A 17155-nucleotide genomic window follows, 5' to 3' on the forward strand; every position below is an offset into this window, starting at 1 on the left:
CCATCAAATATAGGTATGTCTGGTTGACCAGATTTACTTTAAATAACTGGTTTTTAATAGATAAGCTTTAATTTAATTTCACACTGGCTTATATACATGTAACTTATTCAACTTTTTTTGTCATGTGACATGATCAAGAGGAATGAGTCTTAAAGGTGGGTAATCTGATTGACAATCTCATCCCCCACTTTACCTCATCAAAATGCTGATTTTGGTATCAGATGAAAGCTCATATTTTTCTCATAAACATATTGAAATTGGCGTTCCAATGGTATATTTCAAAGAAATCATCAAAAACCGCCGAATTAGTCTCAAATAGGGTATAACACATTTGAAACTAATTAGGCAGTTTTTTGATGATATCCTCGGAAATACACTGGGTTGGAACTTCTAATTTCAATATGTTTATGATGAAAAAATAGGGCCTTTCACTTGAAATCAATATATTACATGATCATGATGATTATCATTAATAAAAACACTGTAGACTACCAATATCATGCTGTATAAATGTCGGCAATTCCATTAGGAATTAGTCACATTTACAAAAAACATTTACATGTTCTTTTTGCATGAGTGCTTGAAAGGGATAACATTTTACGTTATACGCAAGTTTTAAAGAATTTGATTTTCCAAATATATCAGGTCACCTTCCTTTAATGTCGTCAATTTTCAATTTTCATTTTATTAAAATGCTAAAGTACATGATCTAAACTCCATTAAAATTGGACTTCTGGTTACAAAGCATTGAGTGACATAACTATGCCGTGGAAGGAAAGCATGTTGCCTATGAGGGTCGACGATAAGTAAGGGGTGCATTAGCAAACTAAAAAATAGCGCCAGCGTACATTAAAGTGAGTTCGCGCATAAGCGCTGTCAGGTTTAACGCTCCATGTAGGCTCAGTTGAGCGATGTCGTCAGGTCTAAACACTGAACCGGTGTCAGCTGAATTCAAATACGCTTGAAGGGTACAAGCATGGAACATTCCAATCTATGTGTTATTAATCTATGAACATAACATAAGAATGTAATATGTAGAATTTACTCACAATTAATATTAGCAACATCAGACTCATTTATCTTGATCATGCCCCATCCAATATTTTATAACTCATAGCTTGACCAATAAATTTGTGTATTCGGTTCAAACCATCCAATTTTATATCAAAATTGGACTTTTGGTTACAAAGCAGTGAGTGATTTTCTGACTTAAAAACAAAGTAAAACATACAAATGTATTATTTGTTTGTTACAATAACATAAAATTAATATCAGCAACGTTAGACTCATTCACCTTGATTTTGTGACACATCGCCTCAGTATTTCTATGACATTAATACCAACTCCCTGCAAAAATAATGTGGTTTGATCAAACAAAATTAGTCTGAAGTCAGATATAATCAATTTTCAGTTATAGGATTGAAAAAGGCATATGCAAAACTACAATTTGCAGAAAACTCTGTTGAAATTGGACAACCAGTTCATAAGTTTCCAAAACAATAGGAAACCAAAGGAAACATTTCCTTTGTTTGGCCATATCTCAAAAATCAATATTTCCAACTTCCGACTAGTTTTGCTTCAGTTGATCACATCACAATTATTGTCTTGATATTGCGACTACTTGCACACTGCTCTGATATGGGCAGGTACTTTGACATTTCATCCATCCGGTAACAAAGTTACCTGCCACATGCAGGTAAATGTCCAAAGGTGTCTCATACCCAACGGCATAGTTCACTAATAACCTCCATTTAACAAGTGGTTAACATTTGACCTCAAGTTGTGGGATGAGGGTTAGTGCCCAACACTTTCCACAGTCATTCAATGAATGTACACACATATCGAGGTTCAAGAACTGTGTTCTGACAGATGAGCATATTTCGTCTGCTCAGTGCCAGAAGTGGATAAGTGAAATACCTGCAATGTGTAGTTGTCATGTGTTGATGAGCACAATATACTATGTGTAGATTGCCAAATGTTCACAAGGCAGCTGTTAGCACTTTACCCACTTCTGTGACAGCTTACTAGTGCTTAGTACCAGAAGGTGAAATAGCTGCCATGTGTTAGTTGAGTACAGTATACTGTGTGTAAATTGCCAAGTGTACAGAGGGGACAGCTATTTGCACTTACCCACTGCTGGCACTAAGCAGTGGATTTCCACAAAATGATAGCAAGTCTAGACTCTCTTATTCCTCTCTGTTATGATCCAAAAATTCTGAAATAGACAAAAAGTACACGAATCATCAGGTTAATTATTTATTTTTTTATTTGCGCTTTAATTATACAGGGTAGCCCCTTCAGTGACAAAGCACTGCTATTCTAGGAATAATATTTACAGTATGGTACCGAACATTGTACATGTACATAATGAAATTGGTTAATATACAATTACAAATATGATTCCATAAAAATCAATCACCCTGAATATAGGTTTATATAAATTTTAAACTGTCTGGGGACACTTAGGTCAGTCAATGGTCAGATTGGTCAATTTATTATCGCAGTGTTTTTGTTTTACCAGGCTGGCCGAACTAACCAACTAGGCTCATCACACAATTTGTTGTGGGAGCAGTGGAATATCGAGGGGGCAGCTCCTGTGAAAAGTCTTGCCTCCCCCCTCCCCTCCTCACTTTCCCCTGTGGATGCTGGCTGCCCTGATATTTTAGATTTTTTATGCATTTGTTTATGCTTTAGCCCATTTTTTACAATCTTTATCAAATTGCCCCCCCCCCTTCAAAGTTGCCTTTCCCTTTCTGAAAAAGTCCTGACTAAGCCACTTTGTGGGAGCCAATAATAAGGTACATTCCTGATACTTACACTAACATAAGAAACATCATACACACATTCCAGAAAGCAATGAATATCCTAAAATAGCGCAGGTTGAGTAGAAATTCTCTCACTTTATCACCTGAAAGGAAAAAAAAAAGTAAACTTGTGTTATATGCTAATAATATATGCAAGTTTATGTTTATGGGGGGGCACTCACATGTAAAGGTGGTTTGGGTGTGTACGGCTGTCAAGGGTCCCCTATTCAGACTCTCCATCAGTTCCTTAAGCATGTTATAGCCCCACAATGACATTTGAATCTGCTCCAGTTCTTTGAGCCTCAAACTCTGACAATTGTAGCTCTTTAAGCTCAAATTTTGAAAAAATAATTTGGCCCTAATTTCATATTGTCAAGCCCATATTTTGCCCCAAAAATCAGTTCTTAGTTCCCAAAGTTTGGTGCTCCATGTCGCACACTCCTACCAAAATTGATGTACAGTGCCTGCCAGGGTTCATTAGGTTTGTAGATAAACTTGTAATGTTGGCGTACAGAAGTTGGATCAACAAACATCACAAAAGATAGCCACCGCTTATGAGGGTCGAAACTGTCAGGTCAGTAAAGAACTGTCAGTAATGAAATGTATATGCATGTTATAATTATGAATCCTAAAATAGCACATGTTGAGTATAAATTAACTGTTTGTCACCTGAAAGAAAGGATAAACAGTGTGTAACATACTAGTAATTATAATAATATATATACGCAAATTTATGCTAATTATTATGGATTCAGTTTAAACAATGGGGATCATATTTGAACAAACTATTTTGTGAAAACTGAGGTGAAAATAAACGAAAATGTTTCATGTTTTATGGGAAATTAAGTAATGAGGTCTTGTTTTTCACACTGTGTGTATTGATTGTTTACATACTACGGCTGTCTCTTGGACCCAATTTTGATTAATCATGTCCTCGTGGACATAGGTCAATCTGTATAAGTTGGAACATAGCCCCATCCATTAACCTTTGTTATCTCATACACCCTGTGTCCTTGTCCATAACAATGTTCTATCCTTAGATTTATATATTAAAGGGGTCTCCGGCAATCAATAACATTGTGCCTTATATGTTAGAAAAATAATCATCAGTCTATGAATAAGTCCAGTATAAGTTGGAACATAGCCCCATCCATTAACCTTTGTTATCTCAAACACCCTGCCCAAAGTCATGTTCTATCTTTCTCTTAATGATCTCTAACAACTCAAGTATGTTCTACCAAAAGCTGGCAACATGACCATTTCCCATTCGCGTAGGAACCAAGCATTTTGGCATTGGTCACGGTCCACCTAATATTGAACATACTATAATTACCTGTAGTTGGTTCCCCTATGGCTTCCTCAAATCCATCAGTTTCTTTACTCTTCCTTTTTCTGTCAACAAAACATGAATATTTGAAACAGTTAACTTCCTAAGTTTTAACCGAGACTAAACTAAATATCATAAATTATTATTACTAGCGGGACACGTGCTTCGCGCGGGCCCCTGCTAGGTGAGTAAATGGGAGCGTTCACTAAAACAGGAGGAATTACTGAACAGGTAGAATCATTGAAAAGGTAAATTTTATTTATCTGAACCTGACCCTCCATAAGCCTACGTTTCCATTTTAGCTTCTTTCTTTCTTTTTAGTTTCTTCTACATGGGCTAATTTTGTTCCATTTTTTAAAATTTTTGCTGCTAAGCTTGCGATTTTCCGTTACCATGTTTTTTTATTTATTCAATCCCGTTCCCGTTATTTTCTAAATCTGTCCTTTCTTTCATTTCCCTTGTAGCTTCTTTTTTTATTTGCTGCTTAGCTTGTGATTTCCCGTTTTTCCCCATTTATTTAATTCTGTCCTCAGTTTAATAGCTTTTTTATTTAAATTTCCTGATCTTATTATAGCTTTTTTTTTTCTTACATTTCCTGATTAGTTTCTTTCTTTCCTTCTTTAGCCTATTTTATTCCCGTTTTCATTTTCTTACTGTGACCAACTATAACCCACATACTCGTACCTGTTTGTCCTCATTTTATTTTATTTTTTATTTATAGTAGGCCTACCTTTTCATGTCGTTTGTAACACACATCTTTTTCCCGTATTTATTACGCCTAGGGTAGGATTTCATTTTTCCACACCTTTATTTTCAAGAGATGCTACATGTAACTACGGTAAAACTACCCATAACAGTGCAGAATGTTGATGGGGGATCAGATCCTTGTTTAGGAAATTCAGATTCCGAATTAGGATCATTTCCGAATAAATTACAGCCGATCCATTCAGTTCTGGACATAACCAGTTTGGAACAAGGGAAAGCAAAAAGATGCGATCTCGACCAACCAGATCATGAGATTGCATGGGCTGATGCTTGGGGCTTTTAACAAAATTACGAGGTGTGGGAGAAGAGAATTCATTCTCTCTATCACACTATCACTTGCTGAACACAACATGGGGTTATATCACAATCATTTTTAGTTAGAACTCCGGAGTTGTATTATTTATATCATATATTGTATGCACCGGTATGAAGAAGAAAGTAATAAATATCCAAACCCAAGAAAACATTGTTTCCAGTCAGTTTTATTTCTACCACTGGCCTACTGACTCACCACATTTTACGTACTTTTCAATGAGTAATACTAAAAGGGCTTTTTCTTCCATATTAACTTCCGAAAGTGCTTAATTTTTTCCATTCCAAAAAATAGAAAATTAGAAAATTTTCAAGTTTATTATATAATAGCCCTGAATAATAATTAGTAAACTTATATCTACTTACAGTTTGAAATTTAATACTGCGCCAGCATTGATCAGCAAAGTCCTGAAAATAAAACAACAAACATCAAGATTTGAAACAGTTTTATTGTTCAAAATTGATTAAGACTTTGAACCACCTGCAGTGTGTGAGCCCATCCCAACATCCGAGAAGGGCTACTTTGTCTCCGGACCTGCCCTAACTAGACCGTTTGACGGATAGTAGCGGCGCACCGACCGCCAAAATACCAGTTATGGCATTTAGGAAAGTAAGCATTACATGCAATTTAGGTTCTTGAAACATTTATTTTAACGGCATCAGCCCAATTCAAGTAAATGCAATTGCAAAGAGTATATGGATACCGTAGCCTTTTTCTAAAATCTTGTGATGCATTCTATACTTCCGCATTTTATTGCAAAAAAAACGATTGCCGATATCTGATTGCCAGCAGTGTCGGATCGATCGGCAGGTCGCTACACTAATCACTATATTTACTGCTACTGCTTTTACTTTAGCGTCAAATTGCAAGCAGTTGAGTTGACCTAAGTTGAAGAAAACGCTACACATCATCCACGCCAGGTAAAGAATTATTTTGTACAATGTATACATTTTTGTAGGCATCAAAGCATGCATCTTAAAACTGCCCGCCGGCTGATATTGATAATCTCAAATCCTTGAAAATATCCCGGCACAAGCTTATAGCCAAAAAACAATTTCTCGATCATGAGAGGATGTACCTTCTGCGTCAGCGTACTTTTCATAGAATAACACGATCGCGTGACCTGCATGACCGAACCTTGACCTTGCCTAGCAACGACCATGTGATTGGTCAATTCTCAAAAGCTGTGGTTGCGCCGTAAGCGCCGGTAATTGCGTAGTACGCTCGGCGCAAATAACCGTGCGTACCCAAGTTGGCTCTCATGATCGAGAATTTAATATTTTGGCTATAGTATGCTACATGGACGCAACATGCATGTTCCACCTTGGCCAAGCCCAAGAATTACTTAATTTACACTAGGTTTCAGAAAAGAACAGCACTCCCTTGCTCAGATTGACGCGAGTGCCCTGTTGTCATGAGCGACATACGCATGATACGATATACACGGAGCTTTGTGTTCACTTTTAATAAGGGCGCCGATCAACAATTTCATGCACAATCAGATATCAGTCTGTTGATGTCGGACGATTGATTCAGCCAATCAGAACCCCACTTCCGTGTTTAGGCTCTGCACCGGGGCTCTGTGCACTGCACACACACTCTCAAAATGTAAACAAGTGCCGTTCTTCTCTGACAAAAACTTTACCTGTATAAGTTTTAACCGCATTGTGTGTTTTATGAATTTATTATGATATGACTGAGCCTGAGGCTGCCTGAGCTATTACACAAGGCACAGGCAGTGCCGCACGAGATTTTCAAATCTAGTCGTAGTGCGTTTGTCCTATGTGCCGGGGGGGCACTCCCTATCTGAAATGGCAGGGATGTGCCTCGGCCATGTTAAAAGTAGGGGGCATTCAGGTCAAATGTACAATATTACAAAAATATGGGGTCATTCAGTACACAACCTGAATAAAAAATGGGGTTCCGTATGAAACTTTGAAAAAGGATGGTCATTGGGGTAACAAAAAGTAAAATGGGAGTCATTGAGTACAGGATTGCCAAAAGAGTATCATTTTAAAGTACACATAAGTAAGTGCCAAACTGCGCAAAAACAACTTGGCCACCTTGGAAATGTGAAAAATCTCATTATTTCTGGAGGAGAACACAAATACCACCTAAATTTGGGAATTAAAAGGGGGGTCATTGGGTATAGCAGGAAATAGAAATTAGGGTGTCACTGTCCTTCTCCGTACGAAGGTCTGAGACTCCTGAGCATATCTGATCCAGGGTACACATAATAGGTCACTTTTTCTCATAAATACCACTTCCTACCATTCCTCACGTGAAGATGAGACTTAAACAAAAACATATTTGGTGCATGTTCGTAAATTTTGAGCACATTTGAGGATGTAAAAGACCAGACTTGTGACTGTTATCGTTGCCGTGTTTTAAAATCTTCATATAAATAGATGCCGTCAGTGTGACGTCATCACCGCGACATGATTTCTCGGAGTCGGTGCCCCGTTGCCACGTATGGCATTCATGGCCCTAGTGACTAGTTAGTAGTGAGGAAGGAACAGGGCCATGAATTTCATATGGAAAAGTAGTCTCTTTTGCTCAAATAAAAGGGGTCCCACAGTTAAGCAATGGGAGAAAATTGTCTTTTTTCACTTTCAACTTCAATTATTATAAAGGGAAAGTCTTTTATTTTTTGGCTCACTCTTAATTGTCTCATGTATATATTAAACTCTACTTTCCCTGATTTTCAAGGAAATCTGATGAAAGACCTCGTCGTACTGGAGCACTAAACACTGCAAGGTATTCCCAAAATCTCACTCAATTTACTGCGAAATACACTGACATGCACCCCGTGTTATTAAAGTAGCGTGCTATAGACGGCCCTCACTTGATAATAGTCAGTCCGATTGACTTGGCTCACACGATATTTCCTAGAAATACTTTGCCAGATTCTACTCTCTAAAAAGGAATCTGATTGGTTACAAAATGCCGTCGTACAGTAGGAAAAACCATACCCTCTTCCATACAGCCCTGCTTAGTGTGCTGTGTACGTAATGTATGCATTGTGCATTGACCTCGAACGCCTCTGTACACACAAGCGTGCACACACTGGAGTCGAGTATAATTTATTTAAAGAGACTTTCATAGGAAAACTTTTCCATATGGTTTCGGGCTAGTCATTGGGTACAAGCCGGTTTGAAAAAGGGGGTCTATCCCGAGGCACATGATGCATATCTGTCATGGAAGTGCCCCCCCCCGGGTTATGCCTGGGTCATGTTAGTGTTCATGTGTTATTCATCTACAACATTTGAATTTTTAAGCTTACTACTTCACAATCATTATATGAATACAGTGATAGCATTGCAATTGCAAGTCTTCAAAATTGTGTCAATCAATTTTCGGCGTGTTTTTTCTTCTCATTGCAGCTTCCAAATTAAAACTACACGAATATGTCTGATTTATCACTTACCCAAACAATAGAATATCTGATATCATGATGATTTCTTTCAAACCAAACCCGTAAAAATAAATTTCATATCTATTTTAATTACACTTCCACGTCAACAGATCCTTCCGTTTTCGTCGATATCGACAGCGCGATGATGTTTACGTTTTATGCTGGTTTCATACTACCCTGCCGCTTGCCGCTGAGCGGCGTGGCGCACGCGCATTGCAGACAAACGGACACAATAAAGGCTTGTCATTGGTTGAAACGCCCTGCCGCTTGCCGCAGCGGCAAGCGGCAGGAAAGTATGCTGGAGGCTTTACAAGTCTGTCGCCAATTCGGCCTATAACAACTCGTCCCAACACAAACTTGTCCCATTTGTTGTTGTGTTATTTCTGCAGTATTCTCTTCCCAGGTAATTAGCCCAAAACCCCGGACCCAAAACATCATGGCCCTATTAGACTAGTTGTAATGCTGGTTTCATACTACCCTGCAGCTCAAGTTGTCGCAGAGCGGCGTGGCGCACACGCATTGCAGACAAACGGACACAATAAAGGCTTGTCATTGGTTGAAACGCCCTGCCACTTGGCCCTGCCGCTTGCCGCAGCGGCAAGCGGCAGGAAAGTATGCTGGAGGCTTTAGTTGTTCCTTCCTCACCATTGGAAAAGTCTGAAAAATGTGGGGGTGGTGGCGGGGGTATGCCCCCATCAAAACTATGTCCCCGCTGTCCCCACCCCATCAAAACTCCCCGAGTAGCCTATTAAAAACCTAAAAGTTCACTTTTTGCAGCAATATCCCTCCCCCTGAAATAACTGTACTTTCTTTGCGGCCCCCAACCCTACCCCGAACTGACCGGCTAAGGCAGTTTTGGGTGCTTTTGGCATAACTGTGGGCCTAGGTCATTTTCAGAAACTAGTTTTTTTTTTTTTTTTTAAGTCTAAAAAAATTCATGTTTTTTTTTAAATGTGTGAAATGCTTTCGTCTGCCGCGCGCGCGGCACCCTGCATGGATTTTTAAATTTTCTCGGATCAATGAGATCAGTACCGGGGGTATAATGGCCACAGGCCTACATATTCTATCGATATCAATGATAGCAATGCCCTAATATGATAAATGTGCTATCTTCAGTAGATAGCAATGCCTTAATATAAATGTGCTATCTTCAGTTCCCTAATACCTGTGCTTCAGTAGTAATGGCTTAATAATATGCTATCTTCAGTAGATAGCAATGCCCTAATATCAATGTGCTATCTTCAGTAGATAGCAATGCCCTAGTATTAATGTGTTATATGCTCTAAAATTAAAGCAATATTATAACATTTTCAAACAAAATAGATTAGCATTTCTTTGCCATAAAATGTTAGATTTTACTGTCAGATATATCCCCTTTTATTTTTGAGCCGAACTACGGCAAAGCAAAGAAAATTGGAATTTACTACCAGCGCACATAAATGCCAATACGTACCACTCCTTCGGTCATGTTGTGGTACGACCCTTTGTTGTGTATATCACCGTCCCGCACGCTGTGACGTACTGTGTGTTATGAACATCGTGTATGCGTTCGACTAATAATAAAGCACTGAATCGGCCTTTAATTCAAAATCACGGATTTTGACAAAACTACAGCACATAGAGTCTTGATTTTTGCAGGGTATATTGGTTTAATAAAGTACAATTTAATCGTGTAAAAAAGGAATTTTAAAAATTCAGTGAGGGCGTCTTCCTCAGCAAATGTTATAATATGGCTTTTAATGTGCTATCTTCAGTAGATAGCAATTCCCTAATATTAATGTGTTATCATCAGTAGATAGCAAATGCCCTCATTTTAATGTGCTATCTTCAGTAGATAGCAATCTCTAACATTATGGTGATATAATTAGGGATGACCAATGAACATGATGATAGAAAAACTATGATGAACCATCAACTTGATTAGAACACTCCCATAGACATGCATGCAGGGAGCTCAACTGTGCACTGCCTGCACAGACATTTCTAAATTGAGCTCATTCTTTTATTTTTCAAAATTTTTCGGTAAAAATTGGGGATGTTAATGCCAATTATGTTTTGTAACTATCCTGCAAATTACAGCAACACAACTTATTTGTTTTTCTTTTAAGTGTGAGTCAAAATGGGTCCATCGCCACAGAGCGCTTAATTGCCAGTGGCCAAGTACAGCACTGCTCAGAATGGCACAAAATCTTCAGATCAATAAGATCAGGTGAAACCTTTACCTACTGAGCTGTAATTTGGCAGAGTTGCCGTTTATTACCTCTATCATACCCTCCGTAAAAAGGTTTAAAAAATGGACAAGTAGATCTCGAGTTAAAAATTAAATCACCAGCTTCCCTTTGGAATTTCCATACACCTTTCGCGACATGTTAAATAGACACCTTTCTGAACATAAATGTGAAGTTTCATGTTCATTTGATGTATTTTTCACCTGATCTCAACCCTAAACTTTTTCTTATATTTATACCATCTACACTGACTTGCTGCTATACACGCACAGGAGCTGTACTTTTAAAATACGCTCCTAATCAATAATGAGTCTTTCACTCCATTGTTAAAGTACTGTGCTCCCTGTAGCATTATGGAGTGACCAGGTCCTATTCGCCACTTGCACGGTTCCGCCATTATGCACTATATGCGGGGAGAGCCTCGAACTGGCAGCATACATGAAAGGCAGATTCATGTCACCCTACACAGAATGTTATATGACTGGTTCAATTCCCATTCATGTATGCTGCCAGTTCGAGGCTCTCCCCGCACATAGTGCATAATGGCGGAACCGTGCAAGTGGCGAATAGCCAAAATAATAAATTCTCGATCATGAGAGGCTGTACCTTCTGCGTCAGCATATTTTTCATAGAATAACACTATCGCGCGACCTGCATGACCGAACCTTGACCTTGCCTAGCAACGACCATGTGATTGGTCAATTCTCAAAAGCTGTGTTTGCGCCGTAAGCGCCGGTCTTTGCCATGTTTGCGTAGTACGCTCGGCGCAAATAACTGTGTGTTCATTAATATATTCTTGTTCATTGATTGGTTAAAAGTGGATCACATGACCAAAAATAGTTCTACCATCAGTACTCCTATCCGTAAATAGTACCTCTAAGCCGTAAATAGTATTTTCAATGTCCCGGATGAGCCGTAAATAGTACCTCCAAGCCGTAAATAGTACTTTTGACCATGCCTTCCATGTGCGCGCATTCGATGCGACGGAACAGTTCACGCACGCGAAACTGCCATGGCGTCATTTCGCGCTATTAATGACCTCGATTTGCGTTCGCGTTTTTACAAATAATAAAATATGATTGGATCGCACGCATCGCGTTTATTAATGAGGTTATGAATGACTAATAAAGTGCCATTCCATAAGAAACCCCTTTGATACTTTCACACTATGCTTGTTTCATGTTTGCATATATATTAAAATAAAGAAATATAAAAAGGTATAATATCAATGTGCTATCTTCAGTAGATAGCAAATGCTGTAATATTCATGGGTTATGATTATCTTCAGTAAATAGCAATTCCCTGATGTGCTATCTTCAGTACATAGCAATGCCCTGATTTTAATGTGCTTTCATACACTCCTAGATAGTGAGAACCAATCAGAGCCTCCGTTAGTAAATTACTAGCCGTGCATAAATGTACAATTGCACGGGCGCGCACTCCGCGTAGTGCTTTCGGACGCGGTCATTTTACTTTCGGGTTGTTGCATTTATATTTGCCTGCATTTTCCAAAATTTTTTGTAGTGACAATTTTGTTACAAAAATGCAAAAATCATGGGATTTTTTAGTCGTGTATGAAATAGGTTAAAAAATGTGTATCACTTGTTGATCGAGAAATTGTACAAAATAATGCACTTGTACTGAGCTGAGATGTTGATGCGTCTAATCGGGGAGTGCATTAGACGCATCAACATCTCAGTACGTGTGCATTATTTTGTACAATTTCACTCCCAACAAGTGATACGCACCTATAAATATTCATTAGATAGCAATGCCCTAACGAGTTTTCATACACTCCTAGATAGTGAGAACCAATCAGAGCAAACGTTAGTAAATTACTAGCCGTGCATAAATGTTGTACAATTGCACGGGCGCGCACTCCGCGTAGTACGCGTAGTGTTTTCGGACGTGTTCATTTTACTTGCTGGTTGATGCATTTATATTTGCTTGCATTTTCCAACATTTTTATTGACAATTTTGTCATAAAAATGCAAAAATCTCTGGATTTTTTCTCGTGTATGAAATAGGTTAATAAATGCCTATCACTTGTTGCTCAAGAAATTTGACCAAATAATGCACTTGTACTGAGATGTTGATGCGTCTAATGCACTAGACGCATCAACATCTCAGTACGCGTGCATTATTTAGTACAATTTCACTCCCAATAAGTGATACGCATTTATTAACCCCCGGTATTAACCTATAAATCTTCAGTAGATAGCAATGCCCTAATATTAATATGCTATCTTCAGTAGATAGCAATACCCTCATTTTAATGTGCTATTTTCAATATTGATAACAATGCCTTGAAGTGCTATCTTTAGTAGATAGCAATGCGCTAATATTAATGTGTTATCTTTAGTAGATATCCGACAGTGATTTTTTATGAAAAAGTTACATTGCTTAAATTTGATTCACTAATAGGAGCAACACAAGCAGGTATTTACAATAGAGTTGATGCATAATTGTTTTTGTTTGTTTCTACATATTTTTGGCGAGGACGCCTCAAAAGGGAGGCCAAATTATACAGGCCGTCTCAAAATGGTACCCATCAGTTCTTAGTGTTTATATTGACAGGCCTGCAGTTCCTTCAATATGCAACATTGGATCCCCTTGAAATTCCCAGGATTTATTATAGTTTTTTTTTTTTTTGCTATCGGAAGGGAAAGAAGAAACAAAAGGGAGTGAAGGTGATCAAAGAAGTCAATTGGCACCCCACACCCCCCTTGTTCAACCTTGGGAGCTTTCAGATGACACTAAATCTCACTATTAAAACCACAGCTTGTGCATGCATCGCATGTGATTCAATGACGCAATCAGCCTAAGTCATATACCCAGGGAATTGCTGGCCGGGCAAGCGTCACCCGTGTGGCTACAGGCTGGTGATGCATGCACAAGCTGTGGTTTTAATAGTGAGATTTAGTGAAACTGATACCTGGTTCAGTTAGGGTTAAAAAGGCCTAACTGACAGACTGAACACAAGGTTTATTGCTATATCGGATGGGAAAGAAGTAACAAAAAAGGAGATAAGATGAACAAAGAAGTCACTTGGCACCCCCGGGATTCGAACCTCGGACCCCTCGCATGCCACACAGAAGATCACCAGCCTGTAGCCACACGGGTGACGCTTGCCCGGCCAGCGATTCCCTGGGTATATATGACTTCATGCGCGTATTTTGGTGGGGGGGGCTTTGGGGCGCCAGCCCCGGGTCAAAGTAGGGGGCGGCAAAAAGGAAGGGGCGGCGGAAGAAGAAGGGGCGGCAAAAACAAAAAAAATTTGAAAAAATGTTGCTTTTAGGGCACTAGCGCCAAAAACCCTTTTTTTTTTTGCTCTTCACTTTTTCAAACAACCGTGAAAAAAATTGGGTCAACCTTTTCGGGCTGTTAAGGAAGGGACGGCAAAATTGTTTCTTCTTCAGCCCCCCGGGGTTGGGGCGGCCACGGTACGCCACTGGACTTAGGCTGATTGCGTTATCAAATCATGTGCAATGACCTGGTTCAGTTAGGCTTAATTAATACATGTAAATAAGGTAATTTTGATGTTGCATCTTGTCCATAATCACTGGAAACTGATGGGTACCAAGAATTTTGATACACTCTGTATACAGAGCATTAAAGGGATTTTCTATATCTCTGTAATTCATATCATAGTATTGACCCAACACAACACAACCCAAACTTTTTGACCAAATATTTTGGCCCATTTTAGCATTAAAATTGCAACTTTTCATAATTATGCTTAAAAACATGCATTAAAGTAAAGTCATTTTGGTAGTGGGTCAGCGTGACGTTTGGCTCTGTGGCTCATGGTACGCCCCTGACTCCATGGGAACTCAACGGTATTATCAAACGGAATGATTAGACAAAGAAACAAATAATTGCATAGTTATAATTAGCCAATATATTTCTGATTCTCTTACTATTAACTTTGCATTACAGTTTGAACATTTAATTGATAATTTAAAATAAAAATACATAAATACCCATCACATCAAAATAAATCAAGGAAAATGAGTTTAATAATGTTGAAAGAAATTCTATTTCAAGTTTTTTACATCAATAACAACTTAATATCAACCCTTCAATAAAACTTCGTTTTGATGCAAACCCCATGAAAAGTTAACTTCTAGTTATACAATGTAAAGTTACAGGCAATTTTTCACTTGCTGAAAACAATAACAGAAGAATTTGAGCACCTTTTTTGGCAATAACTCAATATTTGCAACAGTATTAGACTCATTCCCCTTGATCATGTTACATACATATTATTAACAATAAAAAAATAGGCTCCCAAATCAAAACACATATAAATCTGCTATGTTGATACTGCACCAGGGCTCAAGGGTAGCGCTAAGTTGCTTTTTGGGGTCCCGGACCCACCAAAATAGAGTTGGGACCCCCTGTTTTTAAATTTCCTGCAAGTTCAGGGGTCCCTGCAGACCCCCAGTTTTTCAATCTAGCGCTATTGCAGACATACTATTTATGCTGCATTTGTGCAACTGGGACTCACCAAACTCTACTCCGGACCCCCTACTTTTAATTTTTTTGCAAGTTCGGGGGTCCCTGCGGACACTTGAGTGTTTAGTTCTAACGCTACCCCTGCCAGGGCTATTATAGCAAGTGGGGTATCCAAGGAGGCCATGGCCTCCTCACTTTTTGAAAATGTTTGTTATGATTTTCTTTATAGTTCTGTTAAACCAAAATCCATGACTAAAGTATGTGGTAAAGTAAAAATTTACATATCATTGAGCATTAACATTTAAACAACATGTATATCTTTAAATAATGCCAAATTGCTGTTTTGGAAAATCGTAAAAATTGTCCAAATCCATTTGTTTTGCACCTTACAACATACAGTAGATAAGATAACATAGCCTGCTAGTGGTTTAGCTGGACAAAATTAAACAAAAATTAAACTTGTAGACATTGTACATGAAACTGTATTATCTCTACTCAAGAAGTTAGCTACATGTATTTTAATGCCACATTTTTCAATTCAAAAATACCTAATGACGATTTTAACGACTTTTTTTTTCACATTTCACAAGTAATTTATACACAATTTGGTACACTTTCGCTGGGATCACTGAATGAGCCTTAAGCACAAACATGTTTATTATACACAAGTAAAAAATATTGAAATAAAATAATAATTTAAAAAACTTTAAAAAGTTTGTTTCCTATACATGATATTCAAAAAGTGTCTTGAACACAAAATTTTGAGGCACAAAATATTTACGACTTTTGAAAAACAAATTGCGGCACATAATTTTCGCAAAATTTATACATTTCTTAAATGCTAATAAGCAAAAGAAATATTTGAAAGTATGAAAATGTTTGTGCATCCAAGTGAGGCCAAAAAATATTGTTGTGTTGCCCTCAAGTGGGGCAAATGGGAAAGTTGGGTCAGCCGGTTGGTTGGATTTTTGTTAAACCCTCAGTTTTTAAAAATCCCCACAAATATTAAATAACGCTTTTTCCATTAGAGACATTTGTAAATGTTGACTACTGCACTGGATACTTTTTAGATAATCAGTTTCAATAAAATATTAATTTGAAGTGAAAAACATTGATTGTTTGAACAGATCTGTAAAAATCATCATTCAAAAAAAAAGTGTGACTGACCCAATTTTTCAGGATTTAGGGTTAGTCGCTGAGGGCAACAGTATTATTTGTTTGGCCTAAATGTGCAATGAACAAACATTATTTATATTGTAAAATAGGTTATGGTCATGTTTGCAATTTTTCATGACTTGCGGAGTTTGCACAATTTCGCATTATTTAGTGTTTTTTGTTCAAAGACCTAGGCACAAAGAACATTTCCACACATTTTTATTTTTGCGGTAAGTGTGTAGAGCGCAATAATTAATGTGCCCCAAAAATTTCGGTATGCTCAGCTTTACAGTATTTCTTACACATTTTGAACCGAAGGCAATTAATTCTTAGTTTCCTGTTTCATGGTTGAAAACCAGGGATGAGACGACTTTTAATTATTAATTATCTTTTATTTTCTTTATTTTAAAATAAGTGGTCGCAACCTACATCACGCCATTTTGACAAGGAGCATGCATTTAATTATTTTACTACTATGTTTGATTTTATACATAAGTAATGGTACAATTAGGTTCTATGTTTATTCATCATTATAGATGATATGATCAAAGTCAGAAAGTAGCAAATGGTAGTCATTAAAAGTTATTAAGAAAAAATCCAAAATATAAATAAAATAATTTAATATTTTGCAATTTTCTAATTTGGACGTGGACGGGAAACAGGAAACTAAGAATCAATTGTAATTGGCCT

The 17155-nt window shown here is 37.8% G+C and overlaps 1 protein-coding gene across 1 annotated transcript; it reads right to left on the reverse strand.

Moving 5' to 3' along the window:
* Window positions 1-302: 302 nt before the first annotated feature.
* On the reverse strand, window positions 303-8772 carry LOC140145614 (small integral membrane protein 7-like). The gene is made up of 5 exons (XM_072167307.1): window positions 8637-8772; window positions 5575-5616; window positions 4138-4196; window positions 2818-2908; window positions 303-2215 (listed from the first exon to the last, which is right to left on the reverse strand). The coding sequence occupies exons 1-5, from the start codon at window positions 8660-8662 to the stop codon at window positions 2200-2202; spliced, it is 234 nt and encodes a 77-aa protein (XP_072023408.1). The 5' UTR covers window positions 8663-8772; the 3' UTR covers window positions 303-2199.
* Between the last annotated feature and the right edge of the window lie 8383 nt (window positions 8773-17155).

The sequence above is a fragment of the Amphiura filiformis genome, unplaced genomic scaffold (genome assembly GCF_039555335.1).
Source record: "Amphiura filiformis unplaced genomic scaffold, Afil_fr2py scaffold_478, whole genome shotgun sequence".
Lineage (NCBI taxonomy): Eukaryota > Metazoa > Echinodermata > Ophiuroidea > Amphilepidida > Amphiuridae > Amphiura > Amphiura filiformis.

Bases quoted from the DNA above. Each gene is read 5' to 3' on its own strand.
- LOC140145614 (XM_072167307.1), bottom strand. From the start codon at position 8,662: ATGATATCAGATATTCTATTGTTTGG. The intron at 5,617-8,636 runs GTAAGTGATAAA...TTTTATTTTCAG, and splicing joins TCAGATATTCTATTGTTTGG to GACTTTGCTGATCAATGCTG. The intron at 4,197-5,574 runs GTAAGTAGATAT...TTTTGTTGACAG, and splicing joins GCAGTATTAAATTTCAAACT to AAAAAGGAAGAGTAAAGAAA.